The sequence below is a fragment of the Macrobrachium nipponense genome, chromosome 44 (genome assembly GCF_015104395.2).
Source record: "Macrobrachium nipponense isolate FS-2020 chromosome 44, ASM1510439v2, whole genome shotgun sequence".
In the NCBI taxonomy this organism is placed as follows: Eukaryota; Metazoa; Arthropoda; class Malacostraca; order Decapoda; family Palaemonidae; genus Macrobrachium; species Macrobrachium nipponense.
The window spans coordinates 47,307,402-47,333,834 of record NC_087221.1 but is presented as its reverse complement, the minus strand read 5'-3'; the positions used below and the strand labels follow the sequence as shown (position 1 = coordinate 47,333,834).

General features: G+C 37.6%; 1 protein-coding gene across 1 annotated transcript; it reads left to right on the top strand.

Moving 5' to 3' along the window:
- The first annotated feature begins 7,888 nt into the window (after positions 1-7,888).
- Positions 7,889-26,283, top strand: LOC135203984 (neuronal acetylcholine receptor subunit alpha-6-like). The gene is made up of 8 exons (XM_064233909.1): positions 7,889-8,127; positions 12,882-13,009; positions 23,581-23,742; positions 23,965-24,086; positions 24,328-24,372; positions 24,588-24,697; positions 25,188-25,404; positions 26,047-26,283. Exons 3-8 carry the CDS (start codon positions 23,691-23,693, stop codon positions 26,281-26,283), a joined length of 783 nt encoding a protein of 260 aa, XP_064089979.1. The 5' UTR covers positions 7,889-8,127; positions 12,882-13,009; positions 23,581-23,690.
- Positions 26,284-26,433: the final 150 nt, after the last annotated feature.

Genomic DNA, 26,433 nt, shown 5'->3' with positions numbered 1-26,433 from the left:
ACGGACGTAAAGCCAGCACCGTAAATTGCGCCGCAAATGTACGCGCAAAGAAAGCAAGGTCGGACGTCTACCTGAAGCTAACGCCGATATTGTAATGTTCTATGTACGTCAACTTCACGTCAAGACCACGCCCACCGTTGTGGTGCCGTAGGGTACAAAAGGGCGGGCCTGTGAACAGAGCTTGCCGTTCCGTAAACAATCATTGTAACAGCTCGTCTCTTCGTTGTTTTCCTACAAATTAATCTATTTTAGTTTTATGGTAACTTTTTGATAGTCGCTATCTGTAATATACATAATATGTAATTAATGTAACATCACAAATAAATGAACATAGGATAAGTAGTATATAAGACTAGCACTAGAATTTTCTTGCTTCGATTTTACCATTCAGACATACACTTAGACATATAAAACTGTTGACTATGGGCGATTTATATTTAAGCGATATAGAATAACTTCTAATAACTTATCAAACATTCTTGGAAATAAATAGGAATTCTACCTATTCAAGATAATATTTTTTAGATGTATATAGGAATTCCTCTCAAATATTTACATTATTTGTTACACCATTATTGTAAGACTGCTATTCAGAAGAAACAAATATCTTCGACGTCTTGGCTATCCTCCGTCAAGGGAACGTTTTGTCCCTCGTCAATGGGGTAGCTTCATGGAAAGTTTCCGTGTCGCTGTCATCAGTCAGAATCTCATCCAACTCCGACTCCTGTAGGTGGAAGTTGACTTTTTCCCTGTCCTGAATGTCTGCAGGAGTGGTTGTAGGAGTGGCTGTAGGAGTCTTTTCCGGGCCGAAAGAAGGTCCAGCAAGATGTGACGTTGATGGTCCCTTCCTTGGTCGTTTTAGGAGGTTCAGCATCTTGAAGGGCGTTGTGGAGAGTGCTTGAAGGAAACTGCTGGTTTCGGGAGACGGAAACAACAGCTGACCTGAGGGCACCGACCTGACCTTTTATACCACGCTACAGCGTTACCATGTTGTACAGGGTTGTAAATGTGTTAACCGGTTTCGCCGTAGGCTACAGCGCAATTAGGAGGCCCGCGTGCTTCGCCGCGGAAAGAAAACAACGACGGCGAACGATGCTGGTGACCCTAGCGCTTACCCCGCAGCAGTCACTGTGGCTCCCACGTGCAATGCCTGGAGCTACGTCAGGTGACATTCGGCGTGACCACCCACGACTTGTTTTGAACATTTCAAAACTGGAGTGGGCTACGGCGACCTGGTGGGCGGAGCTTAGCGACCGGACGACCCGTCACCGTACGTCTACGATTTTACGTGTGTTTTACGTTACATTTACGGTTTACTGACGTAAGCTGTTGCCAACTATTCATTTCATATTCATTCTCTGTGTAGGATTCTCTCTCTCTCTCTCATCAATTGTGACACAATCTGAATACAGATATCAAAATTGATACAGCCTTAGAATACAATGACAGTTGTGAGCACTGCATTTACGTAAACAACAAAAAGGAGGGTTGGGGTCAGGAAGGGCATATGTCTCTATGGATCATCTGTCAAAACGAATTATGAAATGATCTGATCTCGCTGGAAAAGAAGAAGTAATTTTGAAAGTTTCGAGTGGTCGATATTATATACGTGTGGGTATATATATATATATATATATATATATAGATATATATATATATATATATATTTATATAATATATACATATATATATACCTATATATATATATATATATATATATATATATATATATATATATATACGTGTTTATTCGCAGGACTCAAAAGTGAGACGCCTCGAGTCCTAGGCTATTCCTATGGTATTAGTATTCACGGGCGTGGCAGAACGAAGGACCTATACCCTATAAGGAAGCCGATTCCTATAGAATCCTAAAGACTTTGTGAGGAACTTCGTTTAAATGACAAAGAGTGGTCTTGTGGAGGTCGAGTGCGATTTGTGCTGCATATTGTGAGATGATTTTGGATTTTATTTTCTAGTTAAATTAAATCGATTTATCCTATCTTATTTGATTGAATAAATCGATTTATTTCATTTTATTTGAGTGAGCTGAATAAGTTTTATTTTATATCGAAGATTTTTTATTTTTTACTTCTATGGCGAATTTTATTCTTAATTTACGTTGCATGAAATCAAGTTCTAAATCTCTGTTGACTGTACTGATAATAACATGCTTAATGTAGTAGTAGTAGTAGTAGTAGTAGTAGTAGTAGTAGTAGTAGAAGTAGTAGTAGTAATCACAATAGAATTTTACTCAGATACTTCAAGTGATTTCAATATTTTTTAACAGCTAAATATAAAGCTAAAAAATATATAACCAGAAGTTACCATAAAACTTACCGTGACCAACAAGGAAAAGAAGAAAATATATATATATATATATATATATATATATATATATATATATATATAATATATATATATATGTGTGTGTGTGTGCTAATTTTTGAGTGGCTTCTCAAATGAATATATATAATCTTATTCAAATTACTCATAAAAAAAACAGAAGAAACTTCACAGATGTACCATTGAACAAGAAAAAAAAATGTTTGACAACGGATTCTGCCTCAGTTAAATGCATTTCCTGTAAAGACGCCAGGTTATTTACGTAAACAGATGCCCTTTACAGAAGTATGTAGATACCTTCGCCAGAAGAGGCTTCAAGAACAGCCCAAGCAGTCGTTCGTTACGCGGAAGCTTTCATCATAAATACTTTGTATATAGCAAAAGGACTTTGTATACATCTGAGAGAGTCCTTAGAGTACATCCTACAGTCCTTACAGCATCGTACTACCCGGCCTTGCCATGCTTTTGAGAAGGTAATCGGCAATGCATATGAGCAACTTCTGAGCTGAGAAAGAATTTAGAGCGGTTGTTTACGCGTAGATCATCTGATCTTGTTGACTGCAAAGCGAATTAGATACCGAGATATGACGAAGATGAACTGAACTGAAATATCTATATATATATAATTTATTTATTTATCCTATTTATTTATTTAATTAATAGTGGGCAGGTGTGGTCACGGGTAGTACGTCTCTCAGACTAGTTTCGTACTCGTCTAATTATTCTTACGACTCATTCCATGGCTGACATTCTCTTTGGTGATTCGCGTACGAATTCGTAAAGAAATCATCACACACATATTTTATAACGACAATTTAAATTTCTCATTCTCTATTCGCGTGCGAATTCGTAAAACAAAAAACAGAAGAAACAGAATGGCACATTCAGCTTTCTATTTTTTTATTCGTGTGCGAATTTGTCAATTAAAAAAAAGACATACTATAGAGGCAGATTAAAATTTCTACTTTTGTTATTCGTGTGAGAATTCGTAAAATAAAGAACACACAATCATATAATGGCACATCCACATTTTCCATTGGTTATTCGTGTACGGATTCGTAAAATTAAACAAGCATAATTGTATATATATATTAGAATTTACCCTTTGGTATTCGTGCACGAAATCGTAAAATAAAGATAACGCTAACATGATATAATGGCACATTAAAATTTTCGTGTTACTCAGTACAATTTCGTAAAAATAAAAGAAACACAAACTACGGCACATGGACATTTCTGTGTGAGTCGTGTACTAATTTCTAAAAAGAAAAAAAATTAAATACAAAATAAACATACTACAACAAGTGTTATCAGTATTAACAACATCAACAGTTTATTTACGATCATTTGGTATTTCGGCCATGCCCCTTTTTTAGTTTTTATTTATTTTTTTTTTTAACAGTTCAGGGAAGAACTTGTCTTTTAGATCAACAAGTTTTTGCGCGGTGAGAATGCGTAGCCGCCGTAGCATCTACTACTACCAGACCAGGAAAGAATCTCGCAGATTAATTGATTATTTTGTTTTAATGACTGGTCGTTGTATAAACAGGTTCCCGTTACAAATTATAAATATGGGAAATAGTGAGTATTTGTGGTACGGGACACATACACACACAAGTTCACTATTATTATATAATATATATATATATATATATATATATATATATATATATATATATATATATATATATATATATATATATATATAATATATATATATATATATATATATATATATATATATATATATATATATATATATGTGTGTGTGTGTGTGTGTGTGTGTGTAAATATAAATATAATATATATATAAATATATATATATATATATATATATATATATATATATATATATATATATATATATATATATATAATATTATTTTCTCTACCTCAGAATTAATATGTTTTCATATATGTAAACCGAAGGGGAATTTTTTAGTCGATAATAATTTCGTCCTCTCGTGGGTTCGAACCGCCGTCCAGCCGAATCGATAACGTCACTGACGTCTTGATTTCGTCTCTGTCCGCTGGACGGTGGTTCGAACCCACGAGAGGACGAAATTATTAATCAACTAAAAAAATTCCCCTTCGGCTGACATATATGAAAATATATCAATTCCGAGGTAGAGCGAATTACTAGATATTAAAAGGACATTTGTAGCTCGAATGATTTATACGAATCACGGTGATGTGATATTAATATATATATATATATATATATATATATATATATATATATATATATATATATATATATATATATCGTAAAAAGGCTTCAGAGGAATTAAATGACCAACTGTGAATGTGAACGGACACAATCATATAATTATATATGTGTGTGTTTCTCATCCTTTCCCCTCAGTCGCCATAACTAACCGAGCTCACCAGAACGGTCACAAGCAACGCAGTTAATAACTGCTCCAAACCAGTTCCCCAAAATTAACATACATACGTACACTGCACGCACTTTCCACGCGACCTGACGCGCAAACAACATAAATCTGTCTTTGACGCAAAACCTGAATATAAGTAATCTTGCGAAGATCTATACCAAGCCGAAGCTTATACTATTAGTCTCCGACGAACCGCGACGCAAGGTATTCTTTGCATTTAAGAATGTGAGCAACCTGAGACTAAAGAATAGTGAGCGAGAAAGTCGACGAGTCGGTCGAAACAACAAGAGCAACGGCACCGAACAACAACGAGTTATGCCCGACATGTGTTGTTTCTTTGACAGTGACAGGTTGCAACAAACCCAAGTTTCCAAGTACGCGAGAGAGAGAGAGAGAGAGAGAGAGGGGGGGGGGGGGGTGGCGGTCCCAAAGTACATGTATATATTTAAGAAATAAGTCAGCACAATTGTCATGATTTCTTTAATTCCATTCATTGCAAAACCAAAACCCAATTCACGAACTGAACTTCAACTTATGAGAAAAGGATCCCAAATTGTAGTTAAAAAAGAAAGGAAAAAAAAAATCCTCAATTTCGGTAAGACGATCCCCAATTTTGGTAGAACGATCCTACATTCGTGTACAATGATCCTCGATTTTTGAAAAATGTTAATTTTGGTCAAACGATCCTACATTCTTGTAAAATGGTCTTCAATTTGAGGTATAGTAAGGGCTCTTTATACTCGAAGCCACTTCGTGTACCTTACAGGGAGAGAGACTCCGGAATAGTGTAATCAGACGCTGATTTTGGGTGGGGCCGCTAAGGGCTGCCCTTAAGGGCTATTTTCCCAATACCAAGACAATGCCCAGCCGCCCTTACGATCACCGCGGGATAACAGACAAATATATATATACCCATTAATACCCATGGCGGGAGATATTATTATCTTAGCAAGCGCCTTTTTAATTATTTCATTTTTTTTACGTTTCTTTCAAATACGATTACTACTCTACTTGACGGTGACTTTTATTAATAACTAAAAAAGCACACAAGTAACCTGCGAACACATGTGTATTGACATTTGAACATGTGTGGAACACATTTGCGTCTCTCTCTCTCTCTCTCTCTCTCTCTCTCTTTAAAGCACTCGGGTCAGCCAGCGGTTATCATGAAAATATATGTTCCATGATACGTACCAAAATAAACAAACAGGCAAATCAAAGAAATGGTCAAATAATGAAAAAATTAACCGATAAATGTGTAAATGAACACATTAAATAATAATCGGAGTGAAAAACAAATATCGTGGTGTATTTTCGAAGACTTTCCATCATCCCAACACAATATAAAAATACTGGAACCCCACTCTTAGACCACACAAGTTCAGGATTAAACACCAACCTGTATCTCGGGAAGTACGCGAGACAGAGACGGACGTACGCTAGACTACACAAGCATCCGCACGTGAAAAACAACAAATAAATAAACGTGAAAAACAACAAATAAATAAACAAAGATGTCTGGCGTAGTGCACCAGTACACAAACAAGTTCTGATCGGAGGGTTATTGCACAGTGAACGAACCTGAGGTCAGCTTTCATGTATACCTAATGTAGTTTATGGTGGAGAGCATGAAAAAAAAATAAACAATACGCGAAGAATCATCTCTCTCTCTCTCATTCCTGCTCTCTGCTTTACGTCTCCTGAATTTCAGGTGTACCGGTCTTATTTTTTCTGGCAGGTACTATTCATTCATTTATCACCTTTTCCTATAACTCTCTCTCTCTCTCTGAAGATTTCATAAAGAAAGTCTGAAAGAAAATAACGAAAAAAGGGCATTGGTGGATAGGCCTGAACCCATGCCTATGACGTCATCTCCTTTCCCTCGTCTGTTAGCAACAAAAGACCTATATAAGCCACGCCCCTTCTTGAATTCCTCCTCCGGGTCTAAATTGAGCATTATTGAATCCTAGGGACCTGATAAAGCTGGCAGTATCTCCCACTAACGACTCCCCGTTCTGAATCTCTATTTTTGTTACCTTTTTTTTTTTTTTTTTTTTTGGCCAAACTTGATTTTGTAGACTCTAACTGTATCTTAACAACAGTGGCTCTAACGTGGCTTCAGGACAAGACTAAAATGTTAGACCCACCCCAAGCTAACTTCACTTCTTGAATAGCACAATAATTGATAAGTTAACACAAGTTAGGAGTACAGCTTTCATTTTCAGCTTGTTATTTATGATTGATTTATTATTTATTATTGCAAATCACATATTTATTCTTTTTTATGTGACAGCGAACATTCTGATGTCAATGGTTTCTAAGACTTAGGGAATCAGACGAAAGTGAAATTTTTAAATATATATATATATATATATATATATATATATATATATATATATAATAGTAGAGGAATTGGTTACCACATCTTCTTCTGAAAACACGTATATAGTATATAAATAAAGATTATAATGAAATACCGCAATAAATGTGGAAGAAGAAAGGAAAATGATTGTAGAAAAAGTATAAAAATATATATATATATATATATATATATATATATATATATATATATATATATATATATATGCATGTATAACATACTAATGTTTACAAGAGAGCAAATTCATATCGCCAAACCTTTTCATTGCATACACAACACGCGAAGACCACTCAGCTGCTCAAGAGTATAAGATCCCACGCTGGCATAAGACCCACGCAACTGAACAACAAAAAGCAACAAGCAACATGTGAAACACCTAAAAACAACACCAAAGGTTTAACGAATCTGGTCGACATAGGGCAGTCTTACCCCATCAACAGCTCAACTCAAATGAGAGTAAAACTTACAAGCATGGCTGCTAGTGTTGGCATAAGGCCCGTTTAATCTAACAACATTTACAACATTATAACAGCAATAATAACCACAATAAAACTACAACCGAGGAATGGTCGTCGTGGGCAGCGATATGAAAACAAGTAACCCCACCTGGTGAAGAGGAAGCGATCATTCTAAAGTAAGGGGTGGGCTGAGGAGTTGGCGGGGATACTTGTTGGAATGAGGAGGAGGAGGAGGAGGAGTAACAAGGTTGAGGACGGATCAGGGAGGGTATGGAGAGCTGGGTATGGGGCACAGACATCATGGGCAGGACTGCGAGACTTCTTGTGACTTTTGGGGGCCTGATGTGGTCAGTTGTGCCTTGGAAGTGGTGGAGGTCTTACGTGGTGAAGCGCCATCTGGTGGCGGTACTTAACGTCCGAGCATCTTCGAGGAGCATTCGACAGTTCCAATAGGTGTTTAGGTTTTCGTAAGCAGTAAAGATAAACGGAATGTGTTACGTCAATTCGGGAGGTCTTTGTCGCGAATAATTTTTTGAGGATATAAAGCGCGGTAAGGTTTGTTACGTTTTGTTACACATTTCTGGTAATCTGTCATTTTCATTCTTTCAGGGTTACTTCATGTTACGTTACTTTCACTTTTTCTTTGGCTGTTATGTATATAATTTGCATGTGGTCCATCTTATACATCCACTTATTTTCACTTTGTGACCTTACCTTTTCCAGTTTCGGTGGGTAATATAACTGCATTTTAAATTTCAGGAATAATCCAACTTTAATTCACATTTCTATTCGGTAAATTTTAAGTGAAATTTATTATTTTCGTTAAGGAAACTTGCGTTTCTTTTATTTTCTTGTAATCACTTTTTTTACACTTTTCCAGTTTTCTTCGTTTACTGAAATTGGCTTTGGTGTTTATGTCAAGAGTTATTTTCTAAAATATCACAACAGGTGTCATGTCAGTTACCAACACCTGCCAAGCTGAATTATACCAACTGTAATTCGTTGTATTTTGACATGAGAAGATCCGTTAGGTGTAGGTAACTCAAAGTTATTCTACAATGTGTTAAAATTGGTCAGGTCACCTCGAACCCCTAAGACTGACTCTCTCTCTCTCTCTCTGTCACGAGGCGTTGGGTTAATATAACTGTTTTGGAAAACTTTTGGTTAATTAAACAATCCAGAGGTGGGTGGTGGGGCGCTCTCTCTCTCTCTCTCTCTCAGAGGAGGAAGAATTATCGAAAAGGCAAAGATCGTAAACCCGCGGAGCGGGCGTGACCCACTAAAGACGCCCGTTGTGGCCTATTGGAAAGACAGGTAAGAAAGAAGTTTTGGGGGAGAATACCCGATTTTCGGGGGAGGGGGGAGGGAATTTTTTTTTTTTTTACCTGGGCGTCAGTCAGTTGACCTTCTCGTAACCCTCCTCACCTTTTTTCCAGTTTCATTTCTTCGTCCCAGTAGGCCTACTATAGTGTGTGCGTGTGTGTGTGCATAATATATTTCAATATATGTGTACATACACACAAAATATATATATATATATATATATATATTATATATATATATATATATATATTGTTATGAACTCTTAGAGATGGTAATGAGTTCAGAGGTTCTTTAATCCACTTCTAAAGTCCTTACCACTATGGTAATGAGTAGGACTCATAACCAGAGCATCAACAATCCAAAGTATTTCCTCAAAGAGAAGGATACAGAGACTAAACATATACTTAATTATTTATTACAACAAAAAGGTCTTATCATTACAAAGAAATCCCTTGAAAGCTGTACTTTAGGGAAGAAAGAGCAAAACAAAACTCACAATTACAAAAAAAATCCAAAAATACATTCGCCTACTAACTATCATACTAAAGTAAAAGAAAAAGTTACTAGGGGAGATAGAAAACACAGATGGACTGGTCGTTACGAAAGTAAGAGACAAAGTAAGAAAATAGCCTTAAACCTAATCAAACCACACATTCGAATAAGCGTACATTAGGACTATGAAACATAATTATCTTGTAGTCAAGAAAAATTAACTATCACTCCACTATTCCAGTGCTTCATAGTAAATCGTCTCTTCAATATTAGCGCGAAGTCTCGTCTTCAACGGTTAACTCCAATTGTGTCACTAAGGATGAAACACCCAACTCAGGTCGTCTATAAGAGAATATTTATAGTAAATACACACAGGGTCTGGGATCTTACCCTCTTCTTCGACCCTGGGAGGCCTCTTTACGACTCCAGAGGTTCAGCTAACTGAGGGCAAGGGCAAATGACGGGCGAGGTTCGCCTCCAAAAGTACATCAAGCAAGTTAGGGCATCACAACCCCGAAGTATACGTCTTGTAAAGGAAGAGCGTCACACGATTTCTTTACACAGACCGCAGAGACGTCTACCAAAAGTACTGTTCGTAGGGGGATGAAAAGGAACACCTCCAAGATGCCAATAGCTTCACAAAGTCGAGGATGTCTTCAGAACATCAGAGTAATTTACCACAAGCCGTCAGGAAAAATATAGGAGCTGGTAACCTCTCTACAGGGAGCCGTTAACTCCCTCTTCATCACTCCGCAAGTTCCCATATCAGAAGCGGAGATGAAAACAAAACGGGTCACAAACAGTCGAAACACCGTCAACCATGAAAAGAAAAACATTTACAAGGGTTAATTACCAATTAAAACTATAACTACCCTTAGAGGGGGGGAGGTAAAAACCCCAAGTCCAACCTTCAAACGACATATATAAATAAACTGGACAAAAACAAACAGAAATTTACTTTAATGTGTGAAGTCAAAAGCATAACTACAATATAAAAGTTTACCAAATATATTCATTCCCTTACACCTCCCCACCAAAAAGGAAAAAAAAATTATCTAAAAGAATTTTTTTTTTTTTTTTAAGAATTCAAAAACTAAATAAAATTACCTTAAAGATTACTTTAACTTTTTAACAAAGCAAGAAACAAATTAAGTGAACTCCTGAAAAAAAATAATGGTTGTTATTACGGAAAAATCATTCTATTGTAAAGGACCTAGACAAAACGTCGGGAACTATATTGTCTCTACCTGGTATATGCCGTATCTCGAGATCATACTCTTGGAGAGTCAAACTCCACCTAAGAATTCGCATATTTTTATCTTTGAAACGTTGGATAAAGACTAAGGGGTTGTGGTCTGTATAAACTATAATAGGAGAGTTAGAATTACTTAAATAAACATTAAAATGGGCCAATGCCTTTATTAGACACAATGCCTCTTTTTCTATTGTAGAATATTTTCCTTCTGCTGGCGACAATTTCTTGGAGAAGTAAGCAACGGGGTGTAGTGTTTTCGAGTCATCCTCTTGCAACAGAACAGCACCAAGTCCCAAATCGCTGGCATCGGTACCTAACCTGAAAGGCAATTTGAAATTTGGGGATCGCAACAAAGGGTAACTAATTAAGGTAGCTTTCAGTTTTTCGAAAGCCTCCTGACATTCAGGAGACCAAATAAATTTGACACCTTTCTTTAACAAGTTTGTGAGCGGGTTGGCTATGTCAGAAAAATTGCAAATGAATCGGCGATAATAGCCGACCATACCAAGGAAACGCCTAACGCCCCTTTTATTAAGAGGTGCTGGAAAATCTGCAACTGCCTCCACATTAGCCTTCTTGGGGGCGACCTACCCAGGGGGGGGGGCCCACCCCCTCATGACCGAGGTAAATTACCTTTGCTTGAGCGAAATCACTCTTTTAAGATTTACCACTAGGCCAGCCTTCCGCAACACCTGAAACAAAGCTCTCAATCTTTTAAGATGAGTCTTCCAATCATCACTATAAAATGATAAGGTCATCTATATAGACAACACAACCTTCCAAATTTTGGGTTATGTAATTCATCAGCCTCTGGAATGTGGCAGCCGCATTCTTCATTCCGAATGGCATCACCTTGCATTCGAAAAGGCCGTCACCTGTCACAAAGGCCGAAATCTGTCTCGCTCGGGGGGAAAGACCCACCTGCCAATAGCCTTTCAAAAGATCCAATTTTGTCAAAAACTTTGCAGACCCAACACGATCAATACAGTCTTCCACCCTGGGTAGAGGAAAGGAGTCAGTCGTAGTTACTGCATTCACCTTTCGGTAATCGAAGCACAGACGGTTTTGTCCGCCTTCCTTCTTAACTAGCACCACAGGTGAACTCCACGGACTACTGCTAGGTTCAATTAAATCATTGTCTAGCATGTATCGCACTTCCTCTTTCACTATGTCTCTCTTTATTGGGTTAAGTCGGTAGGGACACTGCTTAATGGGTTTTGCATCCCCCACATCCACATCATGTTCGAGGACCGTGGCTCTACCTGGAGTGTCCTGAAAAATATCTCTATATTCATTGATCAGGTTAATTAATGATACAGACCTGCCGGGATCCAAGTGCTGAAATTTAATTTGCAGATTATTTAAAATTTCAGAATTGCTACTCAATGCATCGGGTGTAACAGATAATTTATTACTAACTACAGACTCTACTGTATCTACCTCTGTGTCTACTTCTACATTGACTAAAGTGACAGGGTCCACGTCTGCATCTTCAGCTAATTCTACATCTCTACTTATATAAGGTTTGAGCATATTAATATGACATACTCTAGTTTTCTTCCTTTTACCTGGGGTCTCTATCAAATAATTCACGTCATTATATTTCTTCAGAACCTTCCAGGGCCCTGAAAACTGTGCCCTCAAAGGATTTCCTAGGAAGGGCAACAAAACTAGAACACTATCTCCAGGTTTAAACACCCTTTTTTGAGTCCCAACATCGTATCTGTTTTTCATCACCTCCTGGCTTTCTGCTAAATTCTCTTTAGCAAACATCCATGCCTCTCTTAGTTTCTCCTGAAGCCCTGACAAATAATCAAGAATGTTGACCTCGGGAGTCTCCCCCTCCAGATGCTCACGTACAACCTCCAAAGGCCCGTGCACACAATGCCCAAAAACAAGCTCGAAAGGAGAGTATCCCAAAGCTTCATTGGAACGGAACGAATAGCGAATAAGGCATACGGGACCCCTTCCTTATCCCACTCTCTTCCTGACTCCATACAAAACTTTTTCAAAACAGACTTCAGGGTCTGGTGAAACCTTTCCACCTGGCCCTGACTCTCAGGGTGATACGGAGAAGAGGTAATGTGCTTTATCCCTAATTCAGACATTTTATTCTTAAAATATTTGCTGGTGAAATTAGTAGCACAGTCAGATTGCAAAGTGCGAGGCATGCCAAACTTAGTAAAGAAGCTAATCAAATTATCCACAATCTTTTCACTCCGAATACTCCTCAGGGGGACAGCCTCCGGGAAGCGAGTCATCCTATCCACAATTGTCAACAAATACTCATTGCCCCCGCGCGTCCGCGGGAGAGGACCCACAACGTCGATCACCACCTCTCTAAAAGGCTCTCCAACTGAAGGTATGGGAATAAGTGGGGCTTTAGGTATCTTCTGGTTAGGCTTCCCCACCAACTGACAAACCCTGCAAGACAGCACATAGTGCTTTACATCTCGGCGCATTCGGGCCAATAAAAATACCGTGCAACCTTCTGAAACGTTTTTTCTGACTCCGAAATGCCAGCAAGATTGTTTTCATGAGCCAATGACAAAATTTTTATTCCTATACTTCTCAGGAACTACCAACTGACGGGAAACCTCTACCTGATCAGCAGGTGCATCAGCTGACCTACTAACCCTGTAGAGTAAACCTCTCTCTTTACAGAATACTGGCTTCGATAAATCATTACTATCACTACTAATAAATTCATGAAATTCAACAGTTTGGGCTTTTCTAAAAGCCTTGGAATCCCACTCTACGTCTCGAAAAGTAAGTGTACTATTTGTCACAGAGTCATTCTTAAGTTCATCAATCACATCCAAATCCAAATCAACCTGGGCCAGGTCAACCTCTTTTGCCTTTGACCTCGTTATTACCGAGATAGGTTTACAAATATCACTCATAGGACAGTGGTCGTCCCCTACTTCGACCACAGACAGAATTGGTAAGATACAAGCTTCATCAGTAATGGACAAATCATTAGCAAAAATTAAAATCCTATCTTAGGAATTGGCTAAACTATCAACAACCGCCAATTTTACTTCACCTGAAAAATAATTAGTATTTAGATAAAAGGTTTTCTAGTGGGTATGAATCCACTGTATTCGGGAAACCACCCAATACTACATACTCATCATTCTTATAAAACATATCCATCCGGGACAGACCCTCGTAAAATTAATGACTGAGCAGCCCCAGTATCTCTCAATACTTTAATTTTTGTCCCAATCTGTTTAGTTTCATCCGTGAAAATAAATCCGTCCGTTATGTACTTACGAAATCTAAGTCATCTAGATTCGTCCTCCCTAGGCGGTTTATCTGCTGTTACAACGCTGACAGGTTTCGGGTTTCTTTCGAAATATTTCTTTCTCGAGAAACATTGAGACTCCACATGACCCCTCCTACTGCACCAAAAACAAAACTATTCCTGATTCTATAGCTTAGTGTTACCTACGTTCCTACTAGTATTGACATAACTACGAGAACTAACACTATTTACACTACTAGTTTTATTATCATAATTACTATTATTCTTATTACTCGTATTCCTGTCAAAATCGGGTTTGTAAGACTCCTGTTGTCTGTTCTGGTTATTCCTTCTCCAACTACCATTGAAAAATTTCCTATTGTTTATAGATACTTCCCTTGTTAACTTTTCCTGTTTTGTGGGTGAGAGAGTACTCGTCGACGCAATAGCGATCTCCTGTAATGAGTCCAGTTTTAATTCATCCAAATGTATTTTTAACTCCCTAGTCACAGTCCTTTTAAATTCTTCTATCAAAATCAATTCCTTTAATTTAGAAAAATTGTCAATATCCTTAGACTTCAACCAGTCCTCACAAAACTGTTCCTTCTGCCTCGCAAATTCAAATACATGTCATCACTGGCGTCTTTCTTGAAATTGCGAAATTTCTGCCTATAAGCTTCAGGAACTAAATCATAGGCCTTGAGAATTATGGCTTTCACTGTGTCATAATCGTTACAAAGATCTTCATTAAGTGTATTATATACACGCTGAGCCTTCCCTTTCAAACGACATTGTATCATAGTGGTCCACATATCTTTCGGCCAAACCAACCTTTTAGCTATCCTCTCAAAAGAAGTGAAAAATTCTGGGACATCTTCCTCATTGAACAATGGTACTAACTTTAACGCTGACATTACATTAAAATTACCCACAGAGCCACTACTATTACTATTATTATCACTATTATTGTTACCCATTCTACGCAAGATAATCTCGTGTTCCCTTTCTTTAGCTTTTTCTTCTGCTTGAAACTGCATAGCTTTTAACTCCAACTCTTTAATTTTCGCTTCCTCCCTCAAAATACTAAGTCTCAACTCACTTACCTGATGAATGTTACTTTCATCTAGTTCCCGGTTTCCATCGTTAGTAACGTTGCCCTGTTCTTGATTTTTGTTCATATCCGAGACACTCACCTTCCCTTGGTACTCTTTAGCAGCTTTCAGCACTTCTTTGAGTAACTGCCCTTTACGAATTTCTGCTGGCAGTTCCAAACGCAAAAACTGAGACAAAAACCACAACTCCTCACGTTTCAAATCAAAAATATTTTCTTCCCAAATCAGGATACTGAAAAATTCGGCCGCGTGTGTGTGTGCATAATATATTTCAATATATGTGTACATACACACAAATATATATATATATATATATATATATATATATATATATATATATATATATACTATATATATTGTTATGAACTCTTAGAGATGGGTAATGAGTTCAGAGGTTCTTTAATCCACTTCTAAAGTCCTTACCACTATGGTAATGAGTAGGACTCATAACCAGAGCATCAACAATCCAAAGTATTTCCTCAAAGAGAAAGGATACAGAGACTAAACATATACTTAATTATTTATTACAACAAAAAGGTCTTATCATTACAAAGAAATCCCTTGAAAGCTGTACTTTAGGGAAGAAAGAGCAAAACAAAACTCACAATTACAAAAAAATCCAAAAATACATTCGCCTAGCTAACTATCATACTAAAGTAAAAGAAAAAGTTACTAGGGGGAGATAGAAAACACAGATGCACTGGTCGTTACGAAAGTAAGAGACAAAGTAAGAAAAATAGCCTTAAACCTAATCAAACCACACATTCGAATAAGCGTACATTAGGACTATGAAACATAATTATCTTGTAGTCAAGAAAAATTAACTATCACTCCACTATTCCAGTGCTTCATAGTAAATCGTCTCTTCAATATTAGCGCGAAGTCTCGTCTTCACGGTTAACTCCAATTGTGTCACTAAGGATGAAATACCCAACTCAGGTCGTCTATAAGAGAGAATATTTATAGTAATACACAGGGTCTGGGATCTTACCCTCTTCTTCGACCCTGGGAGGCCTCTTTACGACTCCAGAGGTTCAGCTAACTGAGGGCAAGGGCAAATGACGGGCGAGGTTCGCCTCCAAAAGTACATCAAGCAAGTTAGGGCATCACAACCCCGAAGTATACGTCTTGTAAAGGAAGAGCGTCACACGATTTCTTTACACAGACCGCAGAGACGTCTACCAAAAGTACTGTTCGTAGGGGGATGAAAAGGAACACCTCCAAGATGCCAATAGCTTCACAAAGTCGAGGATGTCTTCAGAACATCAGAGTAATTTACCACAAGCCGTCAGGAAAAATATAGGAGCTGGTAACCTCTCTACAGGGAGCCGTTAACTCCCTCTTCATCACTCCGCAAGTTCCCATATCAGAAGCGGAGATGAAAACAAAACGGGTCACAAACAGTCGAAACACCGTCAACCATGAAAAGAAAAACATTTACAAGGGTTAATTACCAATTAAAACTATAACTACCCTTAGAGGGGGGGAGGTAAAAACCCCAAGTCCAACCTTCAAACGACATATATAAATAAACTGGACAAAAACAAACAGAAATTTACTTTAATGTGTGAAGTCAAAAGCATAACTACAATATAAAAGTTTACCAAATATATTCATTCCCTTACAATATATATATACATATATACTATGTATATATAAAATATGCCATGAACTCTGAAAAAAAAGAGGGGGGGGACAGAAAGAGTTTCATCACGGTCAAAGGCCGTTAACAACTTGTTAGACACATCACGAAGTAAAATAAATAAACAAACAAATGCGTTGCTACGAAAGATCAAGTCTGAGTGGAAATGGAACTATTAAATTGTCTTCAAATCCAAATATTTATCGTCTTTTCCGAAGGACCAACAAAACCCACATTGGATCCAGGTGACCAAATGTGAATCAAAATCTTTTTTGTGGCACTCTCATGCGAATTTTTTATTTGACGTAGATTAAGATGATGGTGATTTTAATTGCAAGTTTTACATCTTGTTCTCTCTAACAACGTATCTCCTCTTTCTTTATTTCATAATATTAACTTCTGTTACTTCTCTCTAATAACTGATCTCTTCTTTCTGTATTTTCCATTACCTCCCGTTGCTTCTTTTAAATGAACACCATAATATTCTTTGGAGCCTGGAATTTTGAGTCAGCGGCTCCTACGGTGGCCTCGTTAAATAGGAATAAGGTTCATTTTCCTGTCCTCATTCGTATATCATCCTCCAATTCAACTATTTTCTCTATGATGTTGGTCTACTAAACTATCTAAATGGCCTAAGATTACATATCCTTTTCAATAAAAAAAATTTAATTTGATCTTCCTAAGCTTTCTAAAATTTCAAAACTCATTGTCAAGTATACCTCAATGATTAAAGACCCTTTTCATAAAAAAAAAAATCGTTCATTTTAATTTGATCTTTGTAAGGAATCCAAAATTAAAACATGTTTTGAAGGTGTTCAGGGACTTCAGAGAGGTCTTCGGGTTCTTAGGCCTAAAAAAAATCAAGGTATTATGTGTGGACTTCTCACAACTGGTCGTCTGGACACGCCCTTATTAATCTCCCTCTCCCTCCCTCTGTCTCACTCCCTCGCCCTGTCTCCTCCCTTATTGAGACTCCTGAAGGCTTCACATGAACTACACGCATACCTTCCCCCCCCCCCCCCCCCCCCCTCCCCCCCCCCCCCGCCCCCCGCCTTCCTTCCCAACTCAGCTGGTTTTACTCTAGACCCAAGTCTTATGGTAAGTCTCAACTCCACCCGTTTACTCTAGACCCAAGTCTTATGGTAAGTCTCAACTCCACCCGTTTACTCTAGACCCAAGTCTTATTTTAAGCTCCACCCGTTTACTCTAGACCCAAGTCTTATTTTAAGTCTCAACTCCACCCGTTTACTCTAGACCCAAGTCTTATTTTAAGTCTCAACTCCACCCGTTTTCTCAACTCCATCCGTCGTAATTTACTAATATCCACTTTTGTTGCAGGTGAATGAATACATAATCGTATAATTTACTAATAACTGCTATCGTATTTGCAAATGGGCATATTTTCTGTACGAATTGTGCTTTACTGATAATTTTTTGTTTGAATGCCATTGGATCTAAGGTAGAGAATCTGTTTGGCCGAAGAAGATTATTTATAACTACCTTAGCTATGTGTTTTTCCGAGACATAAAATTACATTTTCATGCAGCATAAACTTACTGTAGTACTTCATTCTGAGGAATTGGATAGGGCTTTGCTTCCAGTAGGTCTCTTAAGATAATAGAAAAATAAACGAAACTTACAAAGAAATATGTTCCTCCTGTACACTTACAAGTATTCTTCAATACCGAATATGATATCTCATATTAAAATTCATATTAATCCTAAAATCTTAGCGCTCGGTACGTAAAAGGTTTAGTCATAATGGCTATATAAATTATATATATTAAACTACTATATATATTACTATAAAAGAATGTTGGTTGCTCTGGTCTTGAATAAACAAACAATTGTTTGCTCTTGATGCTTAAAAGGTAGCCCACCTCAGACCTTGCGACCTTGGCGTCAGGGACTGACCACGGCCACCGGACTGACGCCAGGACTGGGCACAGGTCTACTTTTGCCCCTGGGGAAATAAATGCTTTTCGTTTCACACCGTTGTTGGTCATACGTAACGCGTTATATAACCAGTGAGTCCACGATTTCCCAAAGGGCTTCTGTTCGAGGCGTTATATAAATGTTTCGTCTCATAAAGTTGGTCTTGTCTGGGGAATTATTTGCTCCAGATGCTCTTTTACTGATGAATTACCGATGCCTCTTTGAGAAATGGAAATGAACATCTTAAGCTACGTCACACAGACGAAATGAAAACCAAAATACAACTTTCACACCAACAAATAGCACGGAGAAGTGATAAGACACTACCTGAAACCGCATCTCACTTCACTTGATACAGTTATCGTTTTCACATCGACAATCGCATGAGAAAGTGATATATCGATGTCTCACCTGAAATCACGATCACGTCACATTTGATAAAATGAGTAAGTCAGTCAAGCCCGCGTTTTTTATTTATTTATTTTTTTTTTTAGAAAAATCTATCACGATATTTGTGCCAAACATTTTCCCGTCGTTCGACACGTGACCTTCACGCTTAGAAATGTATTAAAGAGAACTTGTTTAACCTGTTTACAAGGTGACGTAGTGACCTCCATCCCCGCAAAACTGCTGCGCAGTTCAAAAGGAATCTTTACAGCTCGTAATAATAATAATAATAATAATAATAATAATAATAAGATCCCTGAAAATTAATCTGGAAAAACTAGAGGCTGAAGTATCTCCAGGACTCATGCAGAAGAGTGATCCTAGAAACGGCGCACATAGTAAGAAGAGTGATGGACTCCTAAGGAGGCAGGATGCAACCCGGAACCCCACACTGTAAATACCACCCAGTCGAATTGGAGGACTGTGATTGAGCAAAAAATAAAAAATAATAATAATAATTATTATTATTATTATTATTATTTGCTTTGTTCCTGTTCTGGTTATCTGTAGTAATATACTGAATCAGGGAACACGGGGGAAAGAAGGGAATTCTACTAAATCTACAGTATCAGTACCACGCTCAGTTAATCTCTCTCTCTCTCCACGATCCCTCGTAACAGACTCCCCCCCCCCCCCCCCCCCCCTAATATTGTTCCCGTGACCTAATTCTCTGACATTCTCCTGAAGGAGTCGCCGACGGTGACGAAATAATGTTATTGTGACTCTTGGTGGTCAAGCAGTAATTCATGAATAAGCAAGGTTGGTATCTTGCCTCTGTTGCATAACAAATAACAAGATATTGCGTAATTAACTTACATGGATAACCATCGAAAATAACAAAGGTTCTCTACCCCATTAGCCGTGTCACATGAATTCTGATAAGTGTTCAGGAAAAATATAAGAATTCTTATAAAAATGCTTATTCTGTTGACCCTTAGAACGGATTGTAAAAAATTAAGGTTTATACTTTACAAACTTAAGATTGTTAAATTCCCTCGGCTAAATTCCCTACATATTACTACATCTGTAGTTACCCAAGGTCCCAATATATAGAAAAAAAATAAATAAATAAAAACATTGCAACACGTAACTAGTAGTAAGTTCGGACGGACTTTTTTTGTTTTTTTTTTTTTTTAATCTGCAGCAGCGCTGTCTTCTGAGCAATGCAATTACTATATACAGAGCATATACACAAATAGGTAAATTCACAATAACGATGGATTTGGCCAGTACGAGTATGTATTATACTATATGTAGATGTTTTATATTTATTTTACAGATACGTATTTATTTATCATATATATATATATATATATATATAGATATAATTATATACTTAAGGTCTATATATATTCAATGTCTTGCCTTTAACTACGACATCATACAAGCATATACATGTACAATAGATCGACCGGGTTCCACTAAACAAATTACATACTGCACATGTAGCGCCATCCCAACATTCATTATTCTATATATATATATATATATATATATATTATATATATATATATATATATATAGCAAAGTGAATTAACACTGTAATTCCAACTGTGTGTGTGTGTGTGTGTCTGTGGCATAATTGTAGATCAGGATTTATTTTTCAGCTGTTTAGAAATACTTGTTTCCAGTGAAATTGGTACCAGTAGATTCTAGATTTGCTAGATTCAGTGCTAGAATCAACTGGCAGATATACAATAAAAAAAAAATATTTAAAGGAAGACACCTGGTAATACGAAAAAAACGTTTATTTAATTCTCATTCTCTCTCTCTCTCTCTCTCTCTCTCTCTCGTCTCTCTCTCTCTCTCTCTGAAGTTTGTCTCTGTACTCATTTGACAAATTTGTAAACGTCATTATTATACTTGGAGGAGATCTAACTCATCATCCACACACCCCCAAACACATCCCCCCCCCCCCTACATTCAGGGAATCGCAACTACGCGCGTGCATGAACTCCCAGAGCAGAATTTCCCCCAAAAAGGGGAAGGGGGTGGGGGGTGGGTGGAAGTAAACTTGAAAGGGATTTATATATCTCAAGGGCGTCCTTCGGCCTAATGGCGTCTCAGGCAGCTGGAATGTGTCCGCTAAGCATCCTTCGAGTACTACTAGCTCAAATTTCTTAACTTTTATTAATTTCCCCGCCCAAGTCGGATAGTAGCAGTAGTAGAAAAGAGAGAGAGAGAGAGAGAGAGAGAGAGAGAGAGAGAGAGAGAGTATTAATACGGCAGGGGTTGAGTCCTAGCACTCATGAGGTACAATGCAACTGGAATACACAATTAGACCATAGCACGAATAACAAAAAGGTTGGTGTCGCCAAATCACATGACGTTACGTCCTTAAGGGAGCAACTGTGATATTATACGCCCATCCCCGCGGTTACCAAACACGGAACCGCGTCTAAGCAAACACTAAAAGTACCTGGTAGTTAGTTGATCACGGGGGAATGCAATCCCAACGTGGGATGAGCAAATCATAGGCTATAGGCCTAGCAACTTAATTCTCAGATAGCTAAGAACCTAGAGAAGCCACCGGATAAAAGGGGGGAAACGCGGAGGTTTTCACGGCTGAAGATCTTCATCAGATATTGAATATAATATAATAAATATAATAATGATCTAAATATATAATATATAATATATTAATATAGAATATATAATTATATATTATAATAATATATATTATATATTTATATATAGATATTTATATATATATATATGGTATATATATATTATTTGGAATTCACATCACCTACAGGAATGCGTGGCTCACGAGGTGGTCACGTGACACCATCGGTCTAGCCACAACCGGTACAAAATTTCGCAATAGAAAATCCGCTGTTCATGAATTATGAATTGGACCCGAGACAAGACAACAGGTGTCCCCGGTGAATTTAGAGGTAAACGATCAGTGTACCGCTAACATACGTGCTCACACATGTGCACAGGGAACGTGGTACTACTACTAGTACTTGTATAGTACTTTAGTACAGAGTATATGTGTGCAAGTCTTAAGTTTGGGTTTAAGAGGAGGTGACAGAGTTAGGTCATGACTTCTTAGGCCTCATTACTAAATGGCTGATAAAAAAATGAAATATTAGTCTGAGAACGAGGTTGAATTACCGACAAGTTAGGAAATGTTGAATGATAAAGGTATTGTTATATTTCTGGTCAAAAAAAAAAAAAAAAAAACAAAAAAAAAAGTTCGTCTACTATACGACACATATACTAAGTATATATAGTCTTCTGAATATACACACGTTGAGACATATAGGTCACGTATACCCGAATATACCCTAACAATACAGTCAGGTGACTAAATGAAGTACGAGAGAGAAATGAAATACCTATATTATTGTCGACGGATGAGTAGAACACACTTCCTGGTTCACTGGACCGACCATTTTCTATTATTAAATAATTAATATTTTCGCGAAGGATTTTCATCTAAACAACCGTAAACTAAGCTAACCTAACTTTCCACACCTTCACTAACTTAGTTTTTTGCTGCAATTTAACGACTGGATATTGAATAATTGGCTTGATTTATAAATAACATTCGATGAATTTAATTACTTTACGACTTGATTGAAGGCTGCTGCTGTGGATCAACCGATCGAGAACCACGTTCCGTGCAACGTTTTAAATGCAAGACGTGTCTTGCAATGTAGAATATTATTTAATTTGCATCCGAAGTTATTTTAAGGACGTTAAAAACTATTTATAGTGAATATTATCGTTAATTCGGATTCCGACCGAGAGTAGGCCTAGGCCTATACACCGGTTATAGGATAATTCTACAGAAAATTTCAAAAAAAATCATATAAAAAAACTTCATTAGAATCTTATAATCGCAAAGTATCATTATATTCACGTCAAAATCGATTACCACAGCATGTATAACGCCATTTTAACGTTTAAGTGGTTCGAAACCCACAGGATGACATAGCCGTGAGGGCGACATCTTGGAATTCCCAAGTTGACCCATTTAGAAAAACTAGAATAAATTTACCTGGAGTCGACAAATTCCTCTTAGAACGTAATGCTTCAACGTCGACGGTCCATATTAACGAAATGAAATGAAATTGATCCGTTGCAGCGCAGAATATCCATAATATCGACGATATTTGGTCTTAACGAATTATCACTACAACAGTCCTCCGTAAATGAAGCCTCACCTTCAGTCTCTCACACTGAGAAACTTTACGTATCCAACTGCTAATTTAGTCTTATTTTTTCGATTTTTATTTCAATTTTAAGCTTGGAAATGTAACATTCAGTCCATTTCATAGTTCTAATATCTTTCATTGGGTTATAAATAGTGATAATTTTGATGTATCGGTGTTTATTCAATATTACAAAACGCTCAAATGGGTGGAATTAAGAAATGCAAGCTCGGTGGTCTTGATGAGAGCATTTTTTTTTAAGAAATGCGAAGACCTTGCCATATAGTTCAAACCTGTAATGATTGATGATAATTAAATCTTTATATAAGATTATATATAAAAACATTTACAAAGACTGATTAATGTATTTCTTCATGTAATTTCCAGATTGCGATCGTCGACAAGATGAAATAACCATCTATACTCAGGTTCGACATAAGGCGAGACGGATTTGTTTTCAAACTACGTTTGCGCAGACCAAGAGAGCCCCACACAATATGACGTCTTGGTTCCAAATCTTTGCCGTCCTTTTGGGGATAGTTTCTCAGAGTAAGATTCGCCATTCCTTATGTTATTTTCATTGCTTGGTTTTTCACCACCGGGGAGAAATCTGTTTTATTGAATAAGATTGGGTTTATGCTCTCAGAGAGTTTGAAATGAAGAATTTATTACATGAATATGTTGGACTACACGTAAAAGAAAGTATTTGATGGGGGTCTATATGCCTATGAAGGTTAAATAACTAAATTACTTCAATATTCATCTTCCTAGCCAATGGATACAACAGCGAAGACAAACTCAGGCACGACTTATTCGCGACGTATGACAAATTCTCGCGCCCTTCTCAAACCACAGCCGTCAACATTAGGATTTCGATCAAGCATTTTGAAATGGTGAGTCGTCGGCCATGTTACTGTTTTGTTGCGTAAACACAGACTTAAAATAATATTTTAAAGTTGTTTTTGTTATTAAAATCGAAGCTGTGTTGCTGCTGTGATTCTTGTTATTATATGTATAACAATAGGAATTTTGAGTTTAGGTCAAAGGGGAGTTTGTCTGAGGCAAATCAGTGCTTCCATTATTTTTTTCCTTTCATTTTCACTCAGTTTATCTTCCTGTTCGTTATAATTTCAGGACGAAAGGAGTCACTCGTTGATGGTCGATGCGTGGATGTCAAATGTAAGTCCTTCAAGTGTACTACGTACTACCAATCTCGTTTTCAGAAGACATTAGGAGGGAGAAATTGATAGAATAATATACAAAGATATTTATATATTTAACCGATTTCGTTGTCAAAGGTATTAGGCGTAGGTGAAGTTCTGATAAACGTGCAATAAATTTACAGAAAAATTATATATAGAACGTCTGTCATTCCCAAATTCCTTTCCTCACAGGAATGGCGGGACACTAGACTCAGTTGGAATCCTAATGGTTACGAAGCCATCCCCAGCATCACGGTGCCCCACGACATGCTGTGGGAACCGGATATTGCTGTATATAACAGGTAAAATGAATAAAAAAAAACATTGGTTTTTATTACTGTTAGAAATATAGGATGTTTTTCTTCTAGTTCATTACACGTGTCATATGAGTTTTATTATTCTTGTAAAAAATGGGTGGCCTTTAGGACCAGCTACTCCTGGTGGGATTATCTAAACGTGAGACACTGCAAGAAATACAGAGGAAAGGACTGAGAATCCCAGAGCCTGTAATAAATCATGCCTTACGTTCTTCTGTTAGTTGTGTTATGGGTCGAGGCAATTCCTTTACAACGGCGCATATGTAGGGAAAAACATCCTTTCCTCGTCGTCATAACTTATTATGGAAGGCCTAAATTCCTTCAAATCAAACCAAAAACTCACAAAGTAGTCATCTCTCGTGTTTATCATTCATTTTGAAGGCCTGAAATCCATTAGACATTCATGAAAACGAAGAAAAACTTCGAAAATTGAAAGAAATGGACATATCCAACAACACACAGTTACTCCTTCCAGCGCCGACGTCGGGGGGAACTTAGCCTACGGCAACGTGCTCGCACTCCTCAACTCCCGCGGGATGATCGTGTTCGTGGCCCCTGCGAAGCTGCACTTCACGTGCGTGATGGACCTCACCGGTTGGCCGCACGACACCCCCAATTGCACGTGCGTCATCGGCTCCTGGATGCACGACGGGCACGCCATTAATCTGAGGTTACCGGATGACAAGCCCGAGGTAGGTTTCTGAAGACGCTTAGGCCTAGTGTTTGCATACGTTTTTGTAAGATTAGGCCAAGTTTTATAGGTTTAGGTTAAGTTTTAGGTGTCATGTATAATGATAATGATGAAAAAGTAGATAAATATGGAATTATTATTATCATCATCGTTGGTTAATACTTTTGTAGTAATAAGGAAAATGAGATAAATGGAGATTATACCTATTATTAGTTTTGTTTTACTGTCGTACGAGCAATGTTATATAATGTTGGTTATTCGATTATTCCATTATTATTTTCAATGATGCCGTTTTTTTTTTTACGCCTGAAAATATCAATGATGACGATTGATAAATAATTAGTATAGTAATGGGAGGAGACGGGTGACGAGACACGTTCCTTTGTTTATTTCAGCCGCACCTGTTACTCGTGTTTACCTAAAAACACGTCTCTCTCTCTCTCTCTCTCTCTCTCTCTCTCTCTCTCTCTCTCTCTCTCTCTCTCTCTCTGCAAAGATACGTAGTACTATTCTTTCAATGATATACCCGGTTATTCCTGTGAATATATGAAGCTATTTTATCCACGAATCTTTTACGCTGAAACTGTAATGAATTTATAATTCAATTCGTATACATCATTTCATTCCGGTCATCACCATCCAGCTCAGTCTACCAGCGCGCTTCACCGAAGACGGCCGGAACATTTCCAGAGGCTCCTGGAAACTCGTCGATTCTAGCATCGTCCGAAAAGTCAAGAATTACACGTGCTGCAAGGAACCTTACATCACAATTCACATGGTCGATGCTGGTTACGCGGATGCTCCAGCTTACGAGTGGACTGTGAAGGGGCCTGCTATAGGTAGGCCTATGCCTGAGCATCTGTTAGACTTAGTGGAGTGATTTTATTTTTTGTCCTCATTTCTCCTCCTTATGCTCTCCATTTCACCCTCCTTCTCCTCCTCCTCCTCGTCTCTGCTAGAGATAAGCAATGGTAAGTTTGCGTGCATTCTTAGGAAGGTTGAGCAAGAAAAAGATGCTAAAGAAAACGGG

Excerpts from the sequence above, each read along its gene's own strand:
- LOC135203984 (XM_064233909.1), top strand. The coding sequence starts at position 23,691 with ATGACGTCTTGGTTCCAAATCTTTGCCGTCCTTTTGGGGATAGTTTCT. Across the intron at positions 24,087-24,327 it reads CGATCAAGCATTTTGAAATG|GACGAAAGGAGTCACTCGTT; the intron begins GTGAGTCGTCGG and ends TTATAATTTCAG. Across the intron at positions 24,698-25,187 it reads GATATTGCTGTATATAACAG|CGCCGACGTCGGGGGGAACT; the intron begins GTAAAATGAATA and ends TACTCCTTCCAG.